The sequence below is a fragment of the Hypomesus nipponensis genome, chromosome 20, assembly GCF_054491055.1.
Source record: "Hypomesus nipponensis isolate SF chromosome 20, ASM5449105v1, whole genome shotgun sequence".
Lineage (NCBI taxonomy): Eukaryota > Metazoa > Chordata > Actinopteri > Osmeriformes > Osmeridae > Hypomesus > Hypomesus nipponensis.
In genome coordinates, this window is record NC_140380.1 from 10,487,501 (window position 1) to 10,514,661 (window position 27,161).

Here is a 27,161-nt window from a genome sequence, read left to right on the forward strand (position 1 = left end):
GAAGAGAAATGATATTTGGAGAAGCAGTCCTCCCCCCCTCCCCTCCCCTCACCCCCCCTCCCCTCACCCCCCCTCCCCTCCTCTCACCCCCCTCATCCCCCCTCAACCCGGCTCTCGTCGACTGCTTCAACCTCTTTAGTTTCATCAGTCTGACTCTCTTATTCTTTCTTGTCTCTTTTATCCACTCCACCTTCTCTTTTCTGTTCTCTCCTCCTTCCTCCTCTCCTCCTCTCCTCTCCTGTTCTCTCCTCCTTCCTCCTCTCCTCTCCTCTATTCTCCTCCTCTCCTCCTCTCCTCCTCTATTCTCCTCCTCTCCTCCTCTCCTCCTCTATTCTCCTCCTCTCCTCCTCTCCTCTCTTCTCCTCCTCTCCTCTCCTCCTCTCCTCCTCTCCTCTTCTCTCCTCCTCTCCAGAGGTCATCCAGCTGAGCTTGGCGGAGGACCAGAGGGTCAGCGTAACCACGGTGACGGTGGGTCTAAGCACGGTGCTGTCGTGTGCCATCCAGGGCACGCTCCGTCCACCAATCATCTGGAAGAAGAACGGCATCACCCTCAACTTCCTGGACCTGGAGGACATCAACGTGAGAGACTTCCTGTTGTTTTGTTGTTTCTGCTGAATGTTACAAAAAAAAAAGTTCGACAACGACAAGAGCTTCGAGGTTTTCAGAGTTTCACAAACAAGGAAGTGGTACCATGACAGCCATGTCTAGTAATTTAAGTTCAGCCAGGAGTTCAATAATCTGTCGAAATGCTCCATATGTAGAATGCTCTTTGATGTAAAAGTTTGTAAAATATTTTTTTACTCCTTTGATAACTCCATGGTGCTCTTCAAGGTTAAACAGGAAAGCTGTGTCCAACATCGAGAACTCTGATGTGAAGCGCGTTTTGAATCTCCGCTTTTAAGAGATTTAATTGGGCCCGTTGATTAATATTTGATAATCCTCTGAAACACGTGTCACAGTGGGGGGGATTCTCGCACTGATTTAAAACAATTAATCAATACAGACGAAAAAATACTTTAGCAGGAACCACATTAGAAATGCTAATGTTAAAATGAACTTAATTAATGTACCTAATTATCAGGCTTGTTGTTCTAAATTCCAATTAAAACCAGAGTTTTTTTCTCTGGGATTTCAGTATTGTTTTTATAACCTGTTTTATTTATCCTGGTGTTCATCTTTAATTGAAAGTGATGTGGTTATGACCACCCTGGGGCTCTCAAAGACCCCAAGCTACGGTCAAGATGTGTACTGTAGATATGAGAAGGAAGGAAGGAAAGAATGAGAGAGAAAAAAAAGAGAAAGAAAGAAAGAATTGCACACAAACAAATGCTTGGATCTCATCAAGCTTGTGGATGGAAGGTGAAGAAAGGAGGTAATCGATAGGCGCAGGAGAGCTGGTGTTGACCTCACCTGCATGGCTGATGGACTGACCAGAGAGCAGCTGGTGTTGACCTCACCTGCATGGCTGATGGATTGACCAGAGAGCAGTTGGTGTTGACCTCACCTGCATGGCTGATGGACTGACCAGAGAGCAGCTGGTGTTGACCTCACCTGCATGGCTGATGGATTGACCAGAGAGCAGTTGGTGTTGACCTCACCTGCATGGCTGATGGACTGACCAGAGAGCAGCTGGTGTTGACCTCACCTGCATGGCTGATGGACTGACCAGAGAGCAGTTGGTGTTGACCTCACCTGCATGGCTGATGGACTGACCAGAGAGCAGCTGGTGTTGATCTCACCTGCATGGCTGATGGACTGACCAGAGAGCAGCTGGTGTTGACCTCACCTGCATGGCTGATGGACTGACCAGAGAGCAGCTGGTGTTGACCTCACCTGCATGGCTGATGGACTGACCAGAGAGCAGCTGGTGTTGACCTCACCTGCATGGCTGATGGACTGACCAGAGAGCAGTTGGTCTTAACCTCACCTGCATGGCTGATGGACTGACCAGAGAGCAGCTGGTGTTGACCTCACCTGCATGGCTGATGGACTGACCAGAGAGCAGCTGGTCTTGACCTCACCTGCATGGCTGATGGACTGACCAGAGAGCAGCTGGTGTTGACCTCACCTGCATGGCTGATGGACTGAGACTGCCTGCATGCTGGTTCTGGTTTTCTACCTGTGGATGGGTAGATGAACTTGTAGTGAGTGCTGGACTCGTGACCTGGTTAACTGGGACGAGGATCCGGGTGGGGAGGTGAGAGGGAAGAGAGAGAGAGAGAGGGAGAGACAAATGACAAACAAACAAAACAAACTGCGAAACACAGAAACTGTATGAATGTGAGAAAGAAAGAGAAAGAAAGAATAAACTGAAATTATGTGTAACATAACGTTCCATGTCATCTTGTGCTGGTTGGATTGACGGACTAACTAAACTGGTCTTGTCTTTGATGAAAATGGTCTTGTTCTGAAATCAAGGAACAAATATTACATTAGCCCTGCAATTGAAATTCCTCCCCAACCGACATTCAAGGAGACAAACCATTTAGCTGCCTGAGTAGTCATTTACCTTCACCCAAATCACACCCCTTTGTCTGCTCCTGTTCACAATGTTATAGGAGCAATATTACTCTCTGTTCCTTCTCTCTCTCTTTTTTCTCTCTCTCTCTTTCAATCTCTCTCTTTCTCACACTTTTGTTTTACATACTGAGTAGGTATTTTTCAGCAGAGTAATTGCGTGGTGTTTCCAAGAGATCAGGAGCGCTCCACTTGCATTTGATTGCTCTCTGGGAGAGGAGGGGAAGGAGGGAGGGAGGGGAAGAGAAAAAATAAAGAGAAAGAATGGCTTTACTAGAAACATGATAATCTGATTTCCCATCACAGGGAAATAGAACTACAGAGATGTTACCTTTTCAGAAACGATACCGTCGCTACACGCTTTCATCAACATTGTTTGAGAGGACTGCGTGCTAGTGTGAGAGAGAAAAAAACACAGATTTTACATCACGTTGCTTTAGGTTTAGGCGTCTAGGCGTTTAGGTCTTCATTGAGAGGAACTGTTGAAGTCCAGTCGGATATAAAACCAGACTATTACAGTGTTTAATCAGGGGAGAAAGATGAGATGAATGATGAAAGGTCAAATGCTTCAAAGGAAAAGTGGAATAGATTGGATGATGAAGGAGTGGGAGACCAGCTTGGATTAGATCTGTGCTGAGTGTCCCGGATAAACCTGAAACTTACTTCCAATAACTTTAAAGTTGATGATTTTAATAACTTTCACAGTGATTACTTTTAATAACTCTGAAAGTCAGATCATGTTATTGTGCTGGAGCGTGTTCTGAAATTTATCAACGTTTTATTGTTTTATTGTCTCTGTGAGAGTTTCCTGTTGCTCTCTCTCCATCGCTCTCTCTCTTTCCGTCTCTCTGTCTCCCATTCACTCTCTCCATCTCTCTCTCTTTTTTCTCTCTCCATCTTTCTCTCTTCTCTCTGTGTCACTCTCTCTCTCTCCATCTCTCCCTCCCTTTCTTTCTGTCTCTCTCCCTTTCTCTCCCTCTCTCCCTCTCTCCCTCTCTCTCTCTCTCTCTCTCTCTCTCTCTCTCCTCTCTCTCTCTCTCTCTCTCTCTCTCTCTCTCTCTCTCTCTCTCTCTCTCTCTCTCTCTCTCCCTCTCCCTCTCTCTCTGTCTCTCTCTCTGTCTCTCTCCCTCTCTCTCCCTCTCTCCTATCTTAATCCCTCTAAGCCGATGTTAAACCCCCGGGTGGGTTGCGTCTCCTGGAAAACAACAACTGGCTCCATTTATCAAGCTAATGTAGGAGGTATTTTTAACCCTTCCTATTTATCAGACCGACCAACCGAGGGAGACAGAGAGAGAGGGGGGGACGGGAGGAGTGGGGCGTGTGTCCCCCCATGCGGCCTCACTCTCCCAGGATGCACTGTGATTCATTGATGTTCTATCTTGTCTCATCAGTCCCTAATGCTGTGTGTACCCTCCCTCCCTCCCACCTTTCTCCTCTCCTCTTCCTCTCCTCCTCTCTCCTCTCCTCTTCCTCTCTCCTCTCCTCCTCCTACCAGGACTTTGGCGATGACGGCTCTCTCTACATCACCAAGGTGACCACCATTCACATGGGCATCTACAGTTGCCATGCCTACGGTTACGAGGAACTCAACCAGACACATGTCCTGCAGGTGAATGGTCAGTACACTCTCCTGCTTACTACTCACCGTGTGTGTGTTTGTGTGTGTGTAAGAGAGAGAGAGAGAGAGAGAGAGAGAGAGAGTTGTGTGTGTGTGATTGCATTGTGTATGCATTCCTGTGTGGGTGTGATTGGAGAGTCCGCAGCCTGCTGTTTGGTTGTGGACCTGGCGTCTCGTGCTTTGATTGGTCAGACGTGCCACACATAAACATATACATCCACACGCTAGAACAGGTTTCACATCCCCCCACACTGAACGCACAACCTCACAGTCCTCTCTGATCACCCTGGATAAACCATTTCTTTAGAGGATTTCATAAGCACACAGTCCTTCCTCTTAACAAGCACAAGCATCATTATTTCTGCACACACACACTTGAATTGATTCCAAGCTGAGCTGGCTGCTGATTCCTGCTGTGTGTGTGTGTGTGTGTGTGTGTGTGTGTGTGTGTGTGTGTGAAACACTCCTTCAACCTGCATCAGCATTTGGCTTAATACTTTTCGCACACATATGCACACAGCTTCCATACAGACACAGCGGAGTAGGGGGGGGGGTGTAAGTGAGCCCACACACACACACACAGCAAACATACACAAATACACACACACATGCAAACACGAGCCAATGAGGATCAGCTCTCTTCTTTGACGACGAGGACGGAAAGAGGATAAAGGACACGTGCGGCCCTGCCTCAGAACACAGACGTTCTGTCTGGGCTGTTGTTTCACCGCAGACAGATGCAGACAGACAGAATGGTCCGGAAATTATTTCCAATTAACGCAGTACAATAGGGGTGATTGTGTTGTGTTTGCTAGGAGGGATTAGGCTCATTGGAAAACGATACAGCTGCATCTGAGAACTTCAATTGAAGTGTGTGTGTGCTCTAGCTGTATTTCTCTACCTCCTCTCTTATGTGTGTGTGTGTGTGTGTGTGCGTCTCCAGTCCCCCCGGTCATCCTGGTGTACCCAGAGACCCAGGCCCAGGAGCCCGGGGTGTCTGCCAGCCTGCACTGCCACGCTGACGGCATCCCCAACCCAAGACTGCTCTGGCTGAAGAACGGCCTGGACCTGCTGCCCCACGCCTCCAAACAGCTCTCCCTCATTGGTGAGGAACACACTGTGTGTGTGTGTGTGGGGGGGGGGGGAGGGGGGGGGGACCAGGGGAGAGAGAGAGAGAGAGGAGGGGGGGGCGAGAGAAAGAGAGAGAGAAAGAGAGAGAGAGAGAGAGAGAGAGAGAGAGAGAGAGAGTACATTGACGCATATACTCCGTGTTGTGGACAGTCTATTTTGATTAGCTCAAGGGAGGTTAGCGCATCTACTCAAGTGTTTTAGGAGGTGTGTGTGTGGGGGAGCAAGCCTACTAGTACAGCTAGTTAGGGAGGATTCCTCACTAGTACAGCTAGTTAGTATACATGGGAGATCCAATAGACAGTCATTAGTATGGAGGGCTAGCTAGTCAAGATAGTTAGTATGGAGGAGACAGCAGAGAGGGGGCTGGGCCCCCGCAGGTTCCTCCTCCGTAGGGGGGCTCCAGTATGGAGGGGCGGGGGGCTGGGCCCCCGCAGGGAGACAAGAGCTAGCGGAGGACAGAAAGGAAGCAAAAGTGAAAAGAAGAAATGAAAGAGGAGGGAGTGATGGAGATGAGGAGTGAGGAGGGGAAGAGAGGAGAAGGAGAGGAGAAGGAATGAGGAGGAGTGAGGAGAAGGAGTGAGGAGGAGTGAGGAGGAGTGAGGAGGAGTGAGGAGGAGGAGTGAGGAGGAGTGAGGAGGAGTGAGGAGGAGTAGTGAGGAGGAGTGAGGAGGAGTGAGGAGGAGGAGTGAGGAGGAGGAGTGAGGAGGAGTGAGGAGGAGGAGTGAGGAGGAGTGAGGAGGAGTGAGGAGGAGGAGTGAGGAGGAGTGAGGAGTGAGGAGGACTGAGGAGGAGTAGTGAGGAGGAGTGAGGAGGAGTGAGGAGGAGGAGTGAGGAGGAGTGAGGAGGAGTGAGGAGGAGTGAGGAGGAGGAGGAGTGAGGAGGAGGAGGAGTGAGGAGGAGGAGTGAGGAGGAGTGAGGAGGAGTAGTGAGGAGGAGGAGTGAGGAGGAGTGAGGAGGAGTAGTGAGCGTAGCAAGTGGGCTGAGCCAAAGCCAGTCTCCCTCGTGATGTCTGGCTTTGTAACGGAGTCCCTTGGGTGTGTTTAATTCGGCAAAATTAAAATTGATCAGACGGTAACTATGGATACCAGGTAATTTGAATGTTGGCGGCATCTAATGTGAAACATTTCGACAATGCCAGAGCTAACTTTCCCCTAAAGAGCACTTTAATTAAGCTTTTAACACAAATGAATACATACATTTGTAACCAACATCATTTATTCAGCTAAAACATGTCAAGAATAATGATCTGTTTATGTATACTAGGTGTAAATAGCTTAAATATTTAGTTAATTTTGATTATATGACAAATTTCCTCAGAACTGTTACAGGCTACTTTGATGAAATTGAGCAGAAATGCTGTACACTTCTGGGTAGGCTACCATACAATACAGAGAGAATTGTTGGTGTTAGGCAGAGTAGTCTGAGTTCCAGCCACCCCTCCATCTCTGCCCTGTCTGGGTTGTAAAAGCGTTTCACCGACTCCCTCGCCGGTGTTCACACGGAGATCCACTGTGTCAGATCAAGAGAGATGGATCAAACACGACTGCAGGGGAGAGGGCGAGGGAGGAGGGCGAGATGAGATGAGAGAGGCGTTGACACATGATCTTCGACGCGGTGTGTGAAAGCTGGAACCGACGCCGATGCAGCACCGGTCCCGCTGTGTTGTGAAGATCGTCAGTCTGTTGTGATCAAGGCGGGCGCGATGTGAGGGCCAGGTGAGGGGACGGGGCCTAGAGCACAAAGGCTAGGCTAGACTAGGCTAGGCGAGAAAGGTTGAACTAGGTATGGCTAGGCTAGGCTAGGCTAGGCAAGAAAGGTTGAACTACAGGTATGGCAAGGCTAGGCTAGGCTAGGCGAGAAAGGTTGAACGACAGGTATGGCTAGGCTAGGCTAGGCTAGGCGAGAAAGGTTGAACGACAGGTATGGCTAGGCTAGGCTAGGCTAGGCGAGAAAGGTTGAACGACAGGTATGGCTAGGCTAGGCTAGGCTAGGCAAGAAAGGTTGAACTACAGGTATGGCTAGGCTAGGCTAGGCTAGGCGAGGAAGGTTGAACGACAGGTATGGCTAGGCTAGGCTAGGCTAGGCGAGGAAGGTTGAACGACAGGTATGGCTAGGCTAGGCAAGCAGTTTGAGCTGTTCGCCAACTCTCTGAAGTGTGCTCTGAGTCTGAAGGCATGGATTTGTTTTAACTTCACCCTTAACCCTTTCACTAAGACAGGATTTCTCTTTCGAGTTCTGAGTTTGCAGAAAGTTTTGATATCTGAAGGACAGATGCAGAAGTCAGTTTAGAAAAGATGAGTTCACCGATTGCTCTGGGCGCTTTTCGATTCCTGAGGGAAATGCGCATCACAGAATATGAAGAACATGCACCATTCTTTTTATTTATTTATTTTCCTCTCTCCTGACAATTTCCTTCCCGTTCGTCCTCTCCTCTTCATTTACCTCTCCTATTTTCACCCCCTCTTTTCATCCCTCCCTCCCGCTCGCCCTCCCTCGCTGTCCCTCCCTCACTCCTCCCTCTCGCTGTCCCTCCCTCCCTCCCTCCCTCCCTCCCTCCCTCCCTCCCTCCCTCCCTCCCTCCCTCCCTCCCTCCCTCCCTCCCTCCCTCCCTCCCTCCCTCCCTCCCTCCCTCCCTCCCTCCCTCCCTCCCTCCCTAGCCAATGGCAGTGAGCTCCATATTAGCAGTGTGAGGTATGAGGATACGGGCGCCTACACGTGCATCGCCAAGAACGATGTGGGCGTTGACGAGGACATCTCCTCGCTGTTTGTGGAGGACTCCGCCCGGAAGACACGTACGTCTGCAGGGGGGTCTCGAACCGTTGTATATATATATTTTTTGTTATTATTATCATGCGCGGTTGTATTGGTTCCAAGGATGTTTAGAACTTTTACAACTGTTGAGGTTTAACATTTTGAATCAGTATGCTAGAAACTTTACTCATACTCTCTGTGTCTGACTCTCTGTCTCTCTCTGTCTCTTTCTCTGTCTGTCTGTCTCTCTGTCTGTCTCGCTCTGTCTCTCTCTGCAGTTGCAAATATTCTTTGGCGAGAGGAAGGTAAGAGTGTGTTCTGGGCGGTGAATAGAGGGGCCCTTGCAGTGTCTCTGAGACAGTATTCAACACAGACACGTGTGCTGTCAGAGAGCTGGAATGTTATCTTGCTCTACAGCTTGCATTGATTCACCCTGTCAACAGCCTCCTTATCACTGCCTGTGTGTGCGTGTGCGTGCGTGTGCGTGTTTCTTTTTTACCTGACAGCTTTACTACAGTCACGCCTTCCTAAATGTCCATCCAGAACCGATGTTGTCTAATTACCAGATGTTGTTTACGTACACAGGTCCGAGGTCCACATAAACACTCATCTTCTGTCTCTACTCAGCTTGTGTGTGTGTGTGCATGCGTGCAGTCTGGATCCTGATCTACTTCTTAGAGAAGCAGACATTTTATTAACAGGCCGCCGTCAGCCGTTGAGCTAGCTTGCTGAGTCGCGGGCTAACAAGGCTTCTCCGAGTCGCTCAGACTACCCGGCGGCTCCGCTTGGGCGTCTGATTTTTCAGTCTTTTCCATCGTGTGTGTGTGTAAAGTTTTGCCGGTATGTTCTGTGTTCTCCGGATTCTCAGGGCTGAGCGTGGGGAACATGTTCTACGTGTTCTCCGACGAGGGCATCACTGTTCTGCAGCCCAGTGAGTGTGAGATCCGCCGACGCATCAAGAGAACCGAGAGGGTCGTAGCTAGCTATGTAAGTCTGCCAGAATACACTCTGGAGGACGGTGTGTGTGTGTGTGTGTGTGTTTGTTTGTGTATGTTCAGCATCTACAAAAAGCCTTGATTTAAACCCTTAATCTATAAAGCGTTCCTTATTCAAACACCTGCGTCTACTGCCGTTCTGTAAACGGAGGAAGGCAGGTTATTGTCAACACGTAGAACAGGAGTATTAATCCCATTACTGATCAGTGGGTGTCACACTTTAGCAGTACCCCCCCACCCCTCACCCAGACCTCACCCCCCTGCTCCATAATGCAGTGCTGAACAAGCCTCTCCTGTAACAATGGACTTCTGATGGTGCTAGCTGCTGGTTTCTCTGACTGATCTCACTTTTACAGGTTGCTGTAATTGTATTATGGATCGATACAAACTCAATGAGGCACATGACTGCTGGTAGATGCTGCGAACAGCAGTTTCACTACTGCAGGGAGGGAAGAAGGGGGGGAGGGAGGGAGGGAGGGAGGGAGGCACTGTTTTAGAATTATCGACTTCAGCTTAGTGTATTATATTAAGGATCAGTGTATTTGTTTCTGCATGATATGCAAAAATGAAAGTTACAGGTTGTTTTGTTCTCCATACGACCCCCTCCCGCCCCCCTGCCCCCCTGCCCCCCCCCCCCCCCCCAGGAGGAGATGTGTCCTAAGAGCGAGGGCGTGCAGGCCCAGCGCTGCGTGTGGTCGTCTGCGGTCAGTGTGAGGGACCGCTACGTCTACGTGACCCAGCCCCTCCACCACCGCCTGCTGCTCATCGACACCCAGAACCAGAGGGTGGTGCAGGTAGGAGGGGGAGGAAGGGAGGTGCAGGTAGGAGGGGGGAGGGAGGGTGGTGCAGGTAGGAGGGGGAGGGAGGGTGGGAGGTGCAGGTAGGAGGGGGAGGGAGGGTGGGAGGTGCAGGTAGGAGGGGGAGGGAGGGAGGTGCAGGTAGGAGGGGGAGGGAGGGAGGTGCAGGTAGGAGGGGGAGGGAGGGTGGGAGGTGCAGGTAGGAGAGGGAGGGAGGGTGGTGCAGGTAGGAGGGGGAGGGAGGGAGGTGCAGGTAGGAGGGGGAGGGAGGGAGGTGCAGGTAGGAGAGGGAGGGAGGGTGGTGCAGGTAGGAGGGGGAGGGAGGGAGGTGCAGGTAGGAGGGGGAGGGAGGGTGGTGCAGGTAGGAGAGGGGAGGGAGGGAGGTGCAGGTAGGAGGGGGAGGGAGGGTGGTGCAGGTAGGAGAGGGGAGGGAGGGAGGTGCAGGTAGGAGGGGGAGGGAGGGTGGTGCAGGTAGGAGAGGGGGAGGGAGGGAGGTGCAGGTAGGAGGGGGAGGGAGGGTGGTGCAGGTAGGAGAGGGAGGGAGGGAGGTGCAGGTAGGAGGGGGAGGGAGGGTGGTGCAGGTAGGAGGGGGAGGGAGGGTGGTGCAGGTAGGAGAGGGGAGGGAGGGAGGTGCAGGTAGGAGGGGGAGGGAGGGAGGTGCAGGTAGGAGGGGGAGGGAGGGAGGTGCAGGTAGGAGGGGGAGGGAGGGTGGTGCAGGTAGGAGGGGGAGGGAGGGAGGTGCAGGTAGGAGGGGGAGGGAGGGAGGTGCAGGTAGGAGGGGGAGGGAGGGAGGTGCAGGTAGGAGGGGGAGGGAGGGAGGTGCAGGTAGGAGGGGGAGGGAGGGAGGTGCAGGTAGGAGAGGGGAGGGAGGGAGGTGCAGGTAGGAGGGGGAGGGAGGGAGGTGCAGGTAGGAGGGGGAGGGAGGGAGGTGCAGGTAGGAGGGGGAGGGAGGGAGGTGCAGGTAGGAGGGGGAGGGAGGGAGGTGCAGGTAGGAGAGGGGAGGGAGGGTGGTGCAGGTAGGAGGGGGAGGGAGGGAGGTGCAGGTAGGAGGGGGAGGGAGGGAGGTGCAGGTAGGAGGGGAGGGAGGGAGGTGCAGGTAGGAGGGGGAGGGAGGGAGGTGCAGGTAGGAGGGGGAGGGAGGGAGGTGCAGGTAGGAGGGGGAGGGATGGGTGGTGCAGGTAGGAGGGGGAGGGAGGGAGGTGCAGGTAGGACCTGGGAGGGAGGGAGGTGCAGGTAGGAGGGGGAGGGAGGGAGGTGCAGGTAGGAGGGGGAGGGAGGAGGTGCAGGTAGGAGGGGGGAGGGAGGGAGGTGCAGGTAGGAGAGGGGAGGGAGGGAGGTGCAGGTAGGAGGGGGAGGGAGGGTGGTGCAGGTAGGAGGGGGAGGGAGGGTGGTGCAGGTAGGAGGGGGAGGGAGGGAGGTGCAGGTAGGAGGGGGAGGGAGGGAGGTGCAGGTAGGAGGGGGAGGGAGGGTGGTGCAGGTAGGAGAGGGAGGGAGGGAGGGAGGGTAGTGCAGGTAGGAGAGGGAGGGAGGGAGGGTAGTGCAGGTAGGAGGGGGGAGAGAGAGAGAGGTGGTGCAGGTAGGAGGGGGGAGGGAGGGAGGTGCAGGTACTCAGGGGGAGGGAGGGAGGTGCAGGTAGGAGGGGGAGGGAGGGAGGTGCAGGTAGGAGAGGGGAGGGAGGGTGGTGCAGGTAGGAGGGGGAGGGAGGGAGGTGCAGGTAGGAGGGGGAGGGAGGTGCAGGTAGGGAGGAGGGGGAGGGAGGGAGGTGCAGGTGGCGGAGGGGGAGGGAGGGAGGTGCAGGTAGGAGAGGGGAGGGAGGGTGGTGCAGGTAGGAGGGGGAGGGAGGGAGGTGCAGGTAGGAGGGGGAGGGAGGGAGGTGCAGGTAGGAGGGGGAGGGAGGGGAGGTGCAGGTAGGAGGGGAGGGAGGGAGGTGCAGGTAGGAGGGGGAGGGAGGGAGGTGCAGGTAGGAGGGGGAGGGAGGGTGGTGCAGGTAGGAGGGGGAGGGAGGGAGGTGCAGGTAGGAGGGGGAGGGAGGGAGGTGCAGGTAGGAGGGGGAGGGAGGGAGGTGCAGGTAGGAGGGGGAGGGAGGGAGGTGCAGGTAGGAGGGGGGAGGGAGGGAGGTGCAGGTACCAGGAGGGGAGGGAGGGAGGTGCAGGTAGCAAGGGGGAGGGAGGGTGGTGCAGGTAGGAGGGGGAGGGAGGGTGGTGCAGGTAGGAGGGGGAGGGAGGGAGGTGCAGGTAGGAGGGGGAGGGAGGGAGGTGCAGGTAGGAGGGGGAGGGAGGGTGGTGCAGGTAGGAGAGGGAGGGAGGGAGGGTAGTGCGAGGTAGGAGAGGGAGGGAGGGGGCAGTGCAGGTAGGAGGGGGGAGGGAGGGTGGTGCAGGTAGGAGGGGGGAGGGAGGGAGGTGCAGGTAGGAGAGGGGAGGGAGGGAGGTGCAGGTAGGAGGGGGAGGGAGGGTGGTGCAGGTAGGAGAGGGAGGGAGGGAGGTGCAGGTAGGAGGGGGAGGGAGGGTGGTGCAGGTAGGAGGGGGAGGGAGGGTGGTGCAGGTAGGAGAGGGGAGGGAGGGAGGTGCAGGTAGGAGGGGGAGGGAGGGTGGTGCAGGTGAGGAGAGGGGAGGGAGGGAGGTGCAGGTAGGAGGGGGAGGGAGGGGGTGGTGCAGGTAGGAGAGGGAGGGAGGGAGGTGCAGGTAGGAGGGGGAGGGAGGGTGGTGCAGGTAGGAGGGGGAGGGAGGGTGGTGCAGGTAGGAGAGGGGAGGGAGGGAGGTGCAGGTAGGAGGGGGAGGGAGGGTGGTGCAGGTAGGAGAGGGAGGGAGGGTGGTGCAGGTAGGAGGGGGAGGGAGGGAGGTGCAGGTAGGAGGGGGGAGGGAGGGAGGTGCAGGTAGGAGAGGGGAGGGAGGGAGGTGCAGGTAGGAGGGGGAGGGAGGGTGGTGCAGGTAGGAGGGGGAGGGAGGGTGGTGCAGGTAGGAGGGGGAGGGAGGGAGGTGCAGGTAGGAGGGGGAGGGAGGGAGGTGCAGGTAGGAGGGGGAGGGAGGGTGGTGCAGGTAGGAGAGGGAGGGAGGGAGGGTAGTGCAGGTAGGAGAGGGAGGGAGGGAGGGTAGTGCAGGTAGGAGGGGGGAGGGAGGGAGGTGCAGGTAGGAGTGGGAGGGAGGGTGGTGCAGGTAGGAGGGGGGAGGGAGGGTGGTGCAGGTAGGAGGGGGGAGGGAGGGTGGTGCAGGTAGGAGAGGGAGGGAGGGTGGTGCAGGTAGGAGGGGGAGGGAGGGTGGTGCAGGTAGGAGGGGGAGGGAGGGTGGTGCAGGTAGGAGGGGGGAGGGAGGGTGGTGCAGGTAGGAGGGGGAGGGAGGGTGGTGCAGGTAGGAGTGGGAGGAAGGGAGGGTGGTGCAGGTAGGAGAGGGAGGGAGGGTGGTGCAGATAGGAGGGGGAGGGAGGGTGGTGCAGGTAGGAGGGGGGAGGGAGGAGGGAGGATGGTAGGGTGACAGACACAGCCTCAGAGAATGAGGCAGAGAGGCGGGCAAAGATGAAGGAGGGATGAACAGAGGAGGAAGGAGGGGTGGAGAGTGTGGGCTCCAGCTTCAGGAGGGATAAAGGGAGGGAAGGATTGATGGATGAAAGAAAAAGGGAAGGAGAGAGCAATAGAGTCCATGACTAGTGTGTGTAGAGGGAGATAGGGAGGGAGAGAAAGAAGAGACAGAGGGATAGAGAGAAGGAGGGGAAGAGAGGGAAGAGAGAGAGAGATCGTTGACACCAGTGACACCAGAGATCGGTTGCTCAAGCCATTAATGGGTTCACTGACCCTGGACAGCCCTGGCTGGTGAATGACAGGTGGTTCAGCACCTTTCCAACCCTCCCTCCCTCCATCCCTCCATCCCTCCCTCCCCCCTTCCCTCCATCCCTCCATCCCTCTCATCTGAGGGCTGTGGACTGCTGGCTGACCAGTGGAGGAAGGAGAAGCCTCCTACTGAGTTCTGGTCTCTCCTGTCTCTCTCTACAGGGTGGAGAGGGGTGAGGGGAGGGGAAGGGAGGAGGGCGGGTGGGGAGGGGTGAGGGGAGGGGAAGGGAGGAGGGCGGGTGGGGAGGGGTGAGGGGAGGGGAAGGGAGGAGGGCGGGTGGGGAGGGGTGAGGGGAGGGGAAGGGAGGAGGGCGGGTGGGGAGGGGTGAGGGGGAGGGAGGAGGGCGGGTGGGGAGGGGTGGGTGTGGGCGTGAAGGGAGGGGGGGCACCGGTTCAAGAGAGCAGATAATTGATTGTGTTTTTGTTCATTGTTGACAATGCTCCACACCCTGGGTCGAACACTGAGTCACTCTCTCTGTGTCTCCATCCCACTCTCTCCACCTCTCCTCCTCTCCATCCCACTATCTCCATCCATCCCTCCCTCCCTTCTTCCATGCCTCTATTCTCTCTCAAACCCCTCTCTCTCCATCCTTCTCCTCTCTCTCCATCCCCCCCCCCCCTCCCAGGCTGTGGAGACTGATCCAGTACCAGTGAAGCTGCTTTATGACAAGTCACATGACCAGGTCTGGGTGCTGAGCTGGGGCAACATGCAGAAAACCCACCCCACCCTGCAGGTGATGGAGCGTGTGTGTGTGTGTATACATATGTGTTCTTGTGTCTGTGTGTGTGCACGTTTGAGTGTGTGTGTGTGTGTGATTCTCTCAGGGCAGGGGGTGTAGGGGACTGCACACATGAGATGATTACAGGTGCTGCGAGGTGTGTGTGTGTGTGTGTGTGTATTCCTGAGAGATGGTTATCGTGGTGTTTATTGAAGGAGGCACCATGAGACAAGCTGACAAGCAGCCACGGACTCACAACATGTTTATAGTCCCAGAGGAATCCCATTGTAGCGTGTGTGTGTGTCTGTGTGTGTGTGTGTGTGTGTGTGTGTAAGTAGCCCACTGTTTAGGCTTGGAATAGAGGACAGTGAAGAAAGAAAGAATAAAGAAAAGAAAAAGAGAGAGACAGAAAGGCGGCTCTTTCCGAGACTAAATGATTTTTCAGCTCATTGAAATCATTTTTCAGACTGTTGGAACCCTCTCTAATGGCACTGTGTTAATCCTGCCGCTTCGTCCAGAAGCCCTCAAAATCAAACACGGAGGCTCTCTGTTAAGGCTGTTTCATCCTCTTCTTTCAGGGGGAAGGAGTGCAAGGAGAGGGGGGAGGGGGGGGGGGAAGGGGTGGAAGTGGTTCGATGATCATGAATAATTACCAAACGGGGCATGAATCACTCCAGAATGCAATCGTGGGCCTGGCCACGACTCTGCCGCTGGGTGTGTGAGGCCTCAGATAAATGACTTGATAATGTCATTATCGTCTGCTCGGCAGGTAGCTGACCTGAGGACAGACAGACAGTCAGGGGCCTGGGGCCGGGGGCCACATCCCTGCTCTCTCATACACCCACAGACTCACACACACACAGAGGGACACATCAAATAAGCAGCTTTTTAATAGCTCCATATCCCTAATCAAACAACCTGGGGCGATTGTCAATTCATTAGGTCGGAGAAATGGAAGGAGAGTGGTGAGAGGGAGGGAGGGAGAGTGAAGAGAAAAGAAGAGTATTGAGATAAGAGGGGAGAAGGGAAAGATAGAGGGAGGAATAAAAAGATGGAGAGAGAAAGGAGTGAAGAGGGAATATTGAATGCATTAGCTTCCCCCCCCCCCCCCCGCTCTTGTCAAAAGCTTTATACACTCACAGGAACACAACATGCACGCACACACACAGACACACAGAAACACACACACGGGAACACACAGGAACACACAGGAACACACACACTCACACAGGAACACAGGAACACACACACACACACACACAGGAACACACACTCATACAGGAACACACACTCACACAGGAACACACACACACACACAGGAACACACACACACACGGGAACACACACACACACACAGGAACACACACACTCACACAGGAACACACAGGAACACACACACACACACAGGAACACACACTCATACAGGAACACACACTCACAAAGGAACACACACACACACACAGGAACACACACTCACACAGGAACACACACTCACACAGGAACACACACACACACACACAGGAACACACACTCACACAGGAACACACACACACACAGGAACACACACTCACACAGGAACACACACTCACACAGGAACACACACTCACACAGGAACACACACACACACACAGGAACACACACTCACACAGGAACACACAGGAACACACACACACACACACAGGAACACACACTCACACAGGAACACACACACACACACTCACACAGGAACACACACGCACACACAGGGGAGCGATGGGGTGATCACAGCAGTGTGGCTCACACGCAGGGATGAGATGTTGCAATGACCTGAAACCCCTGACTGGTGAACAGACTCTCTTCACCCTCCACAACACCACGCCACCTCAGTCAACAAGCTGCAACAGGGACAATGCAACACAACATTAGAATAGCAGTTTATTTGACGTCATGTTTGACGTCATGTTTTCATATCGCACCGTGCATCATATCTTGACAGATGTGGATCCTCAAGCCCTCCTGTCTCAGGGAATGTCAGATGTGAGGATGAAGGAAGGGAGGAGAGATGAAGGATAGGAGGGATGAAGATGGGAGGGATGAGGGAGAGATGGAGATAGGAAGGATGAGAGGAGGGATGAAAGGAGGGATGAGGGAAGGAGGAGGGAGGGATGTGACCTGTTGGTGTAAGGTTGGGACAGCCTCTTGGGCCCAGTGAAACGTTTCAGACAAATTATACTCGAGTGATATTACATAATTGCACATGAGTGATATTACATGATTACACATTAGTGAGATTCCATAATTATACATTAGTGATGTTCCAAGAAAGCTCATTACCTCTCTGCTCATAGTCATGAGAAAACTGAAATCATGACCTTTTTAATCAAGGCCTCTCATCGCTCCGCCCAAGGCAAGACTTGGGGGGGGGGGGGGGGGTATCTGTTTATCGAGCGCAGACAGGTGCTGGAGTGGGGGGTGGTGGAGGGGGATTCTACACTGCAGAGGAAGGCGAGGAAAGCCACAGTGAGACTTGTCTTCTTCTGAGGTGCGCTGGCGCACCGCCCCCTGCTGGGGCAGGCTGGTGGCGTACAGGCAGGAGGAAGCGCTCCATGCAGAGTCCTGATGAGTTTAACGTCCTGTTCAGCTTCTTAAACAAATCCTCCCTGCCTCACCGCCCTTGTCAGTGTTTACCAGGGTTCCTCAAACAAGGAGTCTCTCTCTCTCTGTTCCTGGCTCTGTCGTTCTCTGTTTTTCTCTCTCTTCCTTTCTCACCCTCCCTGGCTCTCAATCTCTGCTCCTCCTTCTCTTTTTACCTCTCCCTCGTTCTGTCCATCTCTGTCTCTCTCTACCTCTCTTCCTCCATGTCCTGCCTCCCTCCTTCGCTCTCTCTTTCTCCTTCTGTCTCTCCTCCCCTCCCTCCTTCGCTCTCTCTCTTTCTCTTTCTCTCTCTCCTCCCCTCCCTCCTTCGCTCTCTCTCTTTCTCCTTCTCTCTCTCCTCCCCTCCCTCCTTTGCTCTCTCTCTTTCTCCTTCTCTCTCTCCTCCCCTCCCTCCTTTGCTCTCTCTCTTTCTCCTTCTCTCTCTCTCCTCCCCTCCCTCCTTCGCTCTCTCTCTTTCTCCTTCTCTCTCTCCTCCCCTCCCTCCTTCGCTCTCTCTCTTTCTCCTTCTGTCTCTCCTCCCCTCCCTCCTTCGCTCTCTCTCTTTCTCCTTCTCTCTCTCCTCCCCTCCCTCCTTTGCTCTCTCTCTTTCTCCTTCTCTCTCCTCCCCTCCCTCCTTCGCTCTCTCTCTTTCTCCTTCTCTCTCTCCTCCCCTCCCTCCCTCTCTCTCAGCGGGTCGCTGTTTCAGCAGAATCTGAATTCAGAGCGTTGAGCTTGGGCCCTCCCAGAGTTCTTCTACTGTTGACGAGTTCCCCTCCTGAGCAGGGGGTCCGCTCAGAGTCGCGCCCCTTCGCCCCATTGGCTGAGTTCGGCACTCCCACCCCGACTTCCTGTCCTCCCCGGCGGGGACGTGCGAGCGGACGGGCGTGGCCCGGGCTCCAAGCGGTGGCTCCGGGGGGGGGAGGGGGAGAACGCAGCGTTTTCCTCCTGGCCTCGCTGTCGGATGCCTCAGGCCTGCTGTGGCCGGAGGGGGAGGGAGAGAGGGGGAGGGGTCTTGTTGTCTCCACGGCAACCCCCGACGCAACGATCCCAGAATAACAGGGGATAGCTTATCAGAGGCAGGACTAAGGGCCCGTGTCTCGGGGACCAGGCCGAGCTGTAAATACTGCCGGATCTGGTAGATGTGTATCTGGGAGACGAGCCGGACGCCTGCAGGAAGCAGCTGTTCTCCTGGCGCTCTCTCGCAGCTGATAGGGAGACGCGATAGTGTGTGTTTCTATGAGAGATGAGGCTGTGTTCTCCCAGTAGAAACTGCCCTGGGGGAAGGGTTGTACACAGGCACAGATGTCACAGCAGAAGCCGGCTTATTATCTATATACAGTGTTATTTACGGATATAGTTGATATGCAGTATGTCATCTAGAAATACAAGATACAATTTCTCCCATCCCTGGTGAAACAGGCTGAGCTAGGCCGTACTGGTTTAGTTTAGTCTGTGCTGACTAACGTTCTACCACTGTTAACTGTCTAATCCTGACTCTCTGACCTGTGACCTCTAACCCTGACTGTGTGTGCGTGACCTGTGTCAGGTGATCACCCAGGCCAGCACGGGGGAGACACACCGCTGCGTCAGAGCCCCCTTCCAGAGGGTGGACGACATCTTCATCCCCCCCACCAACCTCATCATCACACACGTGAGGTAGGCCACACACTCGCCTCGCACGGCCCGCGCCCCTGCATCACACTCACACACACACCTGGACTCACACACACACAGAGACAAGCAAGCTATCACACTCATGTACACACACACACACACACTCACTGACATAAACCCTCATCTCTCTCCTCTACTCCTCTCCTCCTCCTCTCCTCTCCTCCTCCTCTCTCTCTTCTCCTCTCTCTCCTTCTCTCTCCTCTCCTCTCTCTCCTTCTCCTCAGGTTTGGTTTTGTGTTCCTCAAGTCCGAGCCAGCGGTCCACAAGATCGACTTGGAGACGTTCCACCGCGTGAAGACCATCAGCCTGAAGAACTACAGCTGCATCCCCATAAGCATGGCCTACACACACCTGAGTGGCATCTACTTCGTCCAATGCCAGGCCAGGGTGGGCTCCTTAGCCCCGCCCCAGCTGCTCATCGACAGCGTGACGGACGCAGTGATTGGCCCCAACCTCAACATCTCGGGGCGGGCCTTCGTCTCCCCGGACGGCCGCTACGTGGTGACCCCGGACCTGCGCAGGTCCAAGGTCAGAGTCCAGACGGTGTCGTTCCAGGGGGAGCTCAGCCTGGCTCTGGAGCTGGCCGCCAGCCCCGTCCCTGTGTCCGACCTGGTGTTCCAGCCCTCCTTCACGGAGGCCAACCAGTACCTGCTTGTGGCGTCTTCCACCTCCGGGACAAACCTCCTCTTCTCCGACCTGTCCTCGGGCCGCTCTGAGGTGCTGCGGAGCCTCAAGGAGCCCCTAGGGCCCCAGGCCTGGCCCTGGGGGGCCCCCAACAGGGCGGTGGTCTCCAGCGGGCTGTTCGGACAGTTCCTGGTGACGCCGTCGACCGAGTCTCTGTTCGTCCTGGACGGTCAGAGGAGGACACCTCACTGCGAGGTGTCCGACGTGACCGGGGGGAACACCGTGGTCTGGGTGGGGGAGGTATGAGGGGGAGACGAACGGGGGAGGAGGAGGAGGGGGAGAAGATCAGGCCAAAACACTACATGTGTTGTGTGTGGTGGGACTGTAAACTGTGGACTGGACCCTGGGACTGAGAGAGAAGATGAGACCGTCTCGGTAATTGTAACAAATGTACACACACACACACAGAGAGAGACAAAATTAGTCATAAAAAAAGGAGAAAAAAATGAAGACAAAGCTACAGTGTATTCTTGCTGGAGGTGGTTGTGTCTGGAACATTCAGTGCAACAGTGATCTGCGTGCACTTCCTGTGTGGAGGAGTTACACTTCCTCCTTCCTGTCACTGCAACGGAACATCAGAATGACAAACAATGACATTTTGAAAAATAAACTATGCACAAAGCTCACTTTTTTAGACTAAAACGCTTCTCCCCTCCCCCCCCCTTTTCAAGATGCTTGTTGTTCACTAAGTGACTCCACCAGTCGTTTGTTCGTCGCTATGTTTGTCCGAATCACAATCCCTAAAATCAAGTTTTTCATCGTTCGCGCTATCGGCTTCTCTTGGAGGTTTTCATCTCAAACCGGTCAACTTCCTTCGTTTTCATTCTGTCAGTCTTAAGAACCCACATTTCAGCGCGGTCGTAGCGGACTTTCGATGTTGTACTAGATTAGCACACCAACTGAGGATGTAATTGTACAGATTCTTCACAAGGTATGATTTTCCCCTGTAACACTGTATCTACGACATCCACTTCTGCCTGGCCTCAGGCTGTTTTTAGGCGTCGTGACAGAAAATGCCGTAGCTGTAGGTTTTGTGTACCGGGCTGTAACAAACCAAGAAGGAAACTCTTGAATGCTGTGCTAATCTGCTCACTACGTTACGTATCCTGGCCTCGAGTGTAGCTCAATGCTAAACTTTAAAACAACTCGCCGACAAATTCACAACAGATTTAGACTAGTACCTCCAGGGTTATCTCATCTAAAGTTCGTGCTTGGGGATTGTGATGGGGTTTTGCGCTGCCTCTAACCCAATTTGTCTCGAAAACCTGCGGATCCACTGACTAAATCAAATACTTGACGTTGTCTGCTAAACCACTGTTGACCAGAGGAAAACACTGATGTAATCAGCCTCACCGTGGAGGAACAGATCTGTACAAATTCTGTAACCAATTGTTCAGCCATCATGGGAAACATAGGCCTACTTGAAACTACATTTCAAGAATAACCTATTGATTGAGACACTATTGTACCAGCCAGCCTAAATTTAAAGGTATCCTTGTAAACGTGCAAACAAAACACAAGCTGTATGCAATGGAAATTGGGCCTTCACAACACAATTTGTCTTCAGAACCTTTATATCACACAGGATCAGAATCAGAATAGTTTTTAATCTCCATGAAAGTTTGCACAGACAAGGAATTTGCTTTGGCAGGAAAGTGCATACATTACACACATAGGAATCTTTAAAAATGTAATATGAGGTCTATACTAAGGGTACATAAACTAGCAATACTAAGTGGATTTAGAATAGATCACCTACAGTTACAGTATATATACCTGTGAAATTGTCACATTTCCGCTCCCTGACTGTCACTTCACTTCCTTTTGTTACATGCGCTGTATCCATGATTTACCTGTTCATAAAATGGCCACCATTCCTAAAATGGCCGCCACCCTGAAGCTGTTGGTGTTATAGACATTAGAGACACTGTTGTAGATAACATTGTTCTTGCTTAGAACACATACAGACAAGAAACTGTACAGTTTTATTTATGCATTTTGTGTGTTCTGGTTTATGAGGAAAATTTGTTTTGTAATAAAAGAAAGAAGAACAAAAAGAAATAGAAGAAAAAAATAATCTAGTGACTAGAAGCAGTGGCGTCACACTACATCACTCAAAACATAAAAAGATTCAGGGATAATTCTCACCCGACACAACAATCTGCTTTTGCCAGAAGCATTGGCATCAAACTCGTTTTTCAGTGTTCCTGTTGACCTGTTGCATCCCACCCATCATAGCTGATGTACATACATGCATTAACATCCACCATGCCTGACTTGTACCTTGGCGTGAAGCGTAACATCCAATAATAACACTCCAGAGCCTGCGCACTGTCAACTTCATCGAATTTCAAGTCACAAAACGCTTCTGTTTTCGTCATGAAATCTCCTTCCTGGTTAAAGACTTTGTCCCACTCATGGCACATGCATTCCTGAACACGAGGGTGGAGCGAGGTAAGAAGATATGATATGATAATAATTCATTTAAGATAACGTTGACCAGTCTCCCATCCCTCGAAACCTGTCGACAACCTATTTCATATTCTGTACAATCAATGTTATTTATCAAGTCCTGTATTGGCCTGTGTATAACTTTTAAATGAACAAATATGATTGACAGTCCTTATTGGTTGAAGGGGGTTGTCTATACGGATCATATATAAACTGCTTTGCTTCATCTCACTCTGATTGAACTGTCTCTAGGTATTATATTGGATCAGATATTTGACAGATATATTTTAATTAAATAGTTTTCAGATCAGCAATTAAAAGTATTTGACAAGTCTCTTTCAACCCCCCCCCCCCCACAGGCCCTGTGTCAAAGTAAAAGTTTTGCGGTTATTTAAAGGTTTTAGTTACCTCGGTAACCGATAAAGGCTTGTAGCTGTGTCCGTTCAGGTTTTTTCTATGCAACTCATTTTCATCGTCAAGGCAATAACTGTTGTACGACATATTGTGTTTTCGTGAGATTTGTGTGATACGTCAATGTGCCAACCCCGTGTTTCAAACTGAGGGGGTTGGAATTTGGCTGCTTTTTGTTCCCTTAAGGGGCAGAGTACTGCTACGTAGTTCATTCTTAAAACCTTCCTGTGGTCCTCTCTCAAACTGTGGAACAATTGTTGTCAATGTGTGACCTTCGGTTAAATTTCTCCTTGTCGTGCATCAAATCTGCATTTCAGTGTTTCGTCTTTGCAAACTCCGTTGAAGAAAGCAACTCTGTTTTACATAATCGGATTTCTGCGTTGGCAGCCATTTTACAGTACTATCGAAGTTATTCCAAACACTCAATATAAAAATGCTCCGTTTTGGAAAAATACTTTTGTCTCCTTTTAGAAAAAAAATATTGGTTGGTTAATATCTTGCAACATCCGTCTGTGTGGATCCAACAATTATACCTCATGCCTCCAGTCATACCCTGCTCACCTGTAATGTATTTGAATTAGCATTGAGTGTAATAAGACGTTTGTTGTAAAGTGTTGCCAGGGGTGTATGTTTTACTTTCTCGAGTTTTTATAATAAAAAGGTAAAAATGGATCAGCAAGTGTTCTCATTCGCAACCGTCACAATCCGGCGTTCAACAGGCACGGTGCCTTGCATCTTTCAAACAAATACTGTTTGTGAAAACAACAAGAAGCCGTCAACCATCTTTGAGAAACTGATGCAGGTGTTGAGTCAAACATGATGTCAACGTAGAGACAGTGAAAACAAGATGGCTGACAGCAGTGATTCTCAACCCTGCTCCTCAAGGCCCACCGTCCTGCATGTTCTAGAGGTTTCCCTGCTCTAACACACCTGATTCAGATGTATGGCTTGCTAACAAGCTCGGAAAACGACCCATTCATGTGAATCAGGTGTGTTGGAGCAGGGAAACATCTAGGACAGTGGACCCTTAGGACCAGGATTGAGGACAACTGGCCTTCACTCATGTGTCGTGTGATTCAGTCATTCGTCCCAATGTCTGTCCTTCAGTTGACCTTGAAACCGCGTTGTTCACAACCAGGGCAGGAACACAACACAACTCCCTCACGATGGATCTCCGATTCCATCGTCGCTAGCGACCGTCGTGGTGAAGCCTTGTCCCTGGGGAAAGCCGTCATCGAGGCGGGATCTGTCCATCGCCGGCGGTTATGTCGACATCCTGCTGACGGTCTGTCAATACACCTCTCTTGTTCTGTCTGGTTTTATACCCTAGTCGCCCCCGGCAACTTTACAGAGGCTCAAACTGCAAGCGTTGGGCTGCGGCCTGCCTCCATTACCCATGATTCAGTGCACCACCGCGAGGAAGAAGTGGGGAGGATGCATCATGTGATCATCGGTGACGGAGGAGGAACCGTTTAGGCAGAACCTGAGCGATGAAACTGTCCATTCCCAAGGTCGAGGACTGAAAGGGTTTGTTATTCCAGTTCAGCGTAGATCAATCACCATGTAACCACCAGCTATACCTGCCTACCTACACAGTTACTACCAACCGTTGCAGGGGGGGAGTGTTTAGTGGGTTGCTGAGGAAGTATACATACAACCCTCTTAACACACACAAACACACACTAACCCTGTCCTCCACCCTCCATCCTTTGAGACCCTACAGTGTATCTTCAGTAGTCCTCCTAGCGTGAGCAATACCTGCAGGTATGATTGAAATCTAGAATTGCTGGACTGTGTCTTTCTCCCTAAGAACTGAAAAGCACTTGATGTATTTTATTTTTTCTGTGTTGTTTTTGATGATTTCAACAGCAGACACTGGAGTGTGTAATTCATCTCGGGGTCTTTGATGTCACCGCGAATGAAACGGAAGCAAAATCCGCCCCGACGACACGGGCCGATCGGCAGCTGACATCTGAATAGTGTTCGCCACACGATAACGAGATTTGCCTTCAGCGCACGAATGTCTCGGGGTGCGTTTGTTTTGGCCTGTCCTGGTTCTTTAAGTGGGTCCCCGGTCTCAAGTGTACGAGGGGAAACCGCAATTATTCTCTCAGCGCAAACAGCACAGCGCTTGCTGTAAACACCGAATTACAGTTAAAGGCATACAGTATTACATCTTCATTAGGGATGTGGAAGGCGTGTATGAATGGCCTCTGCTTTCACAGACGATTGGGGCTAATGTCTTATAAACAAAACTCTGCCGTTGTGCCACGGAAATCATCTCTGTTTTATTCACTTGGTGGGTTTCCCCCCTCCACAGATTCCTGAGCTAAGACACACGCAGGAAATGCAGGGAAACAAACGGTTGGAATCTCCCAGAGGTGAAAGCTTCCACACACAGAAGAGTTGTTGTGTCAGGAATCCAGAGTCATCCCTCTGTCCTTCCATCTCCACCTCACTGTGTTTCTACTCCTCTTACCTCTCCTCTTCCTGTCACTTTATCTTCACCTATTCATCATTTTCTACAGTTTGAGTGTTTTATGGTGTCTGTTTTATGACCCATGTCCTGGTTTTATGTGTTTGTGTGTATGTACTAAAGGTTAACATCCTCTCTCTGTCTCTCTCTCTGTGTCAATATATATCTATCTTCTCCCCCCCTCCTCTCCAAGAACTGAATATCTACCATGAAGTGGAAGAGGAAATGGGAGTGCATGCAGTTAATAATAAAATAGCGCCCCCAGTGGAGTGGAGAGTCAGTCCTGAACCAGCTGTAGTCTGAACAGACCCAGGGCCGAACATGCCCTGGCGTGGCTCCAGAGGGCTGTGCCTGAGCCCTCTTCACCAGGCAGGGAGCCAGAGAGAAGCACTTTACACACAGACCAGCTCTGTTCATCCTCTTCTCCCCCCCCCACCCCCCTCTTAACAGTCTTCAATGAGGCTTGATGAAAGTGACATTTTGAGGCAGCAGTGTCAGCAAGGATTTTACCCTGCTGAGAGAGGGAGGAGAGGAGGAGAGAAAGAGATATGGAAAGAGATGCATGGAAGCAAATCAGTGACATCATTTTTGAATTTTATAAGGCATTGAATACTTAATATTGACATTTCAGAAATTCTGGTTGTTCAAATTTGAAAAGTAAAATTAAACAACAAAAAATCTGAGAGAGGGGCATGAGAAAAGGAGAGAGAGGGGGTGGAGGACGGCGGGGACAGGTGGCAGTAACCTGAGACTGAAAACCTTGACCTCAACTTCCCTGCCTCATTTCTGAGCTTCAGATGGTATATTTGTTTCGATGCATGAGTGCTGCCTAGCAGAGGACACGGGTGGGAATCCAGGATAAAGTGGACGAATTCTGAGGGCAGCCACTTCATATGAATTTTCCAGATTAATTAGCGTTACCGAGAGGGAAATAAGAGGGAAATAGACTTGTGACGAGAGCTTTAGGTAAACAGGTCCCATTTAATAGATGTGTAATTCCATTTTAATTACAGAGGTGGGTGGTGTTAACGTTGGTAAATGGCTTTTTAATGATATGTATGTTCCTTCCTCAAAACCACTCAGCGTGAAAGCGATCAGGTGAAATTGCTGTCAAGTTTTTGAAATGACTCATAAACTGAAGTGAGAGGGAGTGCAGATGATATCGTCTCCCCTGAGTCTCTGGTTCATTCGGTACAGGATGCTCTCGTGCTCGGGTTGAAGACAGGTGGAAAGAGACCGATTTGTTGCAGACCATTTCCATGTTTTTGAACTCAATCCCAACACCTCAGACTCGACTCGGCGTATCAAATGTGGGCGAGGACACCTTCTGAGCATTGTGGGTAACGAGGGCTTGTTCACGATTAACACCACGAAGAACTAGCAAACAGCCAAACACCTCGCCTTCTTCTCGCTCTCAGGGCTGGGATGGTTGGTGATGATAGCCACACTCAGTCAGAGAACCAGTAATGGAGGGAGGGGGGTCGAGATGGGGGAGGGAGGGAAGGGAGGAGAGAGGGAGAAAGGGCTCCTCCCTCTGACTCCCAGGCACAGCAGCATAAACGGCTGTAATCTTCAAAGCCAATCCTGCTCCAATTACACTACACACCTTTCTCCCGTCAAAGCCCAAAGTCGTAGGGAACGTCTGACGCTCGCTACATCAGCCTGCCACATGAAAGGAAGATGCTGTTGTGAAGGGGGAGGGGGGGGGGATGCTGGAAAGACAGCGCCGAGTTGCTAACTTTCCCGTGAAAGTTGCTTCTCTCTTTCCTTGTCGACAGAGAGCGTTTGTGAGGAAGTCTGTCGGAGCACGGGAGTCTTTCAACAAAGGCTCGGCGTTGAATCGCTGTCGAGGCCCTGATGTTCCGGGGCAGGTGATGTGGAGGGAGGGTTTTTGTTCCCTGCCGGGAGAGGCAGAGCGGAGGCGAGGCAGGCCTCACCTCGCCAGCCTGTGAAGAGCTCCGAGCGCGGGGCGGAGAGACAGACAGGGTGGCAGCTCCCTCACGCGTTGCCTTGTCGACGCCTCGTCTCCTAGAGGCGGACACTAATGTGTTGATGAGGTGTATGTGTGTGTCAAATCTTCTATTAGAGCTGATTGAAGCCGACAGGCAGCCTGTTTGTTCAACATCTCGCCTGGTAATCTCAGCTGATTAACGCAGAGAGGTGGAGAGGCGCACATTAGCACCTGTGGCTCGTCTCGCTCACACGATCGCAACGTTCTCTAAGGTCGGGATCGGAGATCACGGTGTGTGCACGTTTAGGGCTACTACAAAAAAAAACCTGACCACTCAGAGGTTTGATGGAGACGGACATGTTGACGGAGGTTTGCTATGTTGTCATCCAGTCTGAGAAAATGTGAGAGGAGCCTAGTGTCTGTCTAAAACCAGTCAGGCAATTAGACAACCAGCCAGCCTGCCAGCCAATCTGATTTTTGTTTACATGTTACCATCTTGTCCCTCCTATGACATAATTAAGATGGTGACACCCTGTCGGGTAGCACGCTCGTC

The 27,161-nt window shown here is 52.2% G+C and overlaps 1 protein-coding gene across 1 annotated transcript in view; it reads left to right on the top strand.

Moving 5' to 3' along the window:
• Positions 1-22,007, top strand: part of fstl4 (follistatin-like 4) — a 63,436-nt gene extending 41,429 nt beyond the window's left edge. The window contains exons 8-17 of the mRNA XM_084683484.1: positions 413-579; positions 4,013-4,133; positions 5,079-5,240; positions 7,924-8,058; positions 8,296-8,322; positions 8,886-9,004; positions 9,657-9,806; positions 14,256-14,363; positions 18,508-18,617; positions 18,860-22,007. Coding sequence (XP_084539610.1) covers positions 413-579; positions 4,013-4,133; positions 5,079-5,240; positions 7,924-8,058; positions 8,296-8,322; positions 8,886-9,004; positions 9,657-9,806; positions 14,256-14,363; positions 18,508-18,617; positions 18,860-19,565 — 1,805 coding nt within the window. The 3' untranslated portion in view covers positions 19,566-22,007. The remainder of the gene's footprint in view (positions 1-412; positions 580-4,012; positions 4,134-5,078; positions 5,241-7,923; positions 8,059-8,295; positions 8,323-8,885; positions 9,005-9,656; positions 9,807-14,255; positions 14,364-18,507; positions 18,618-18,859) is intronic.
• Positions 22,008-27,161: the final 5,154 nt, after the last annotated feature.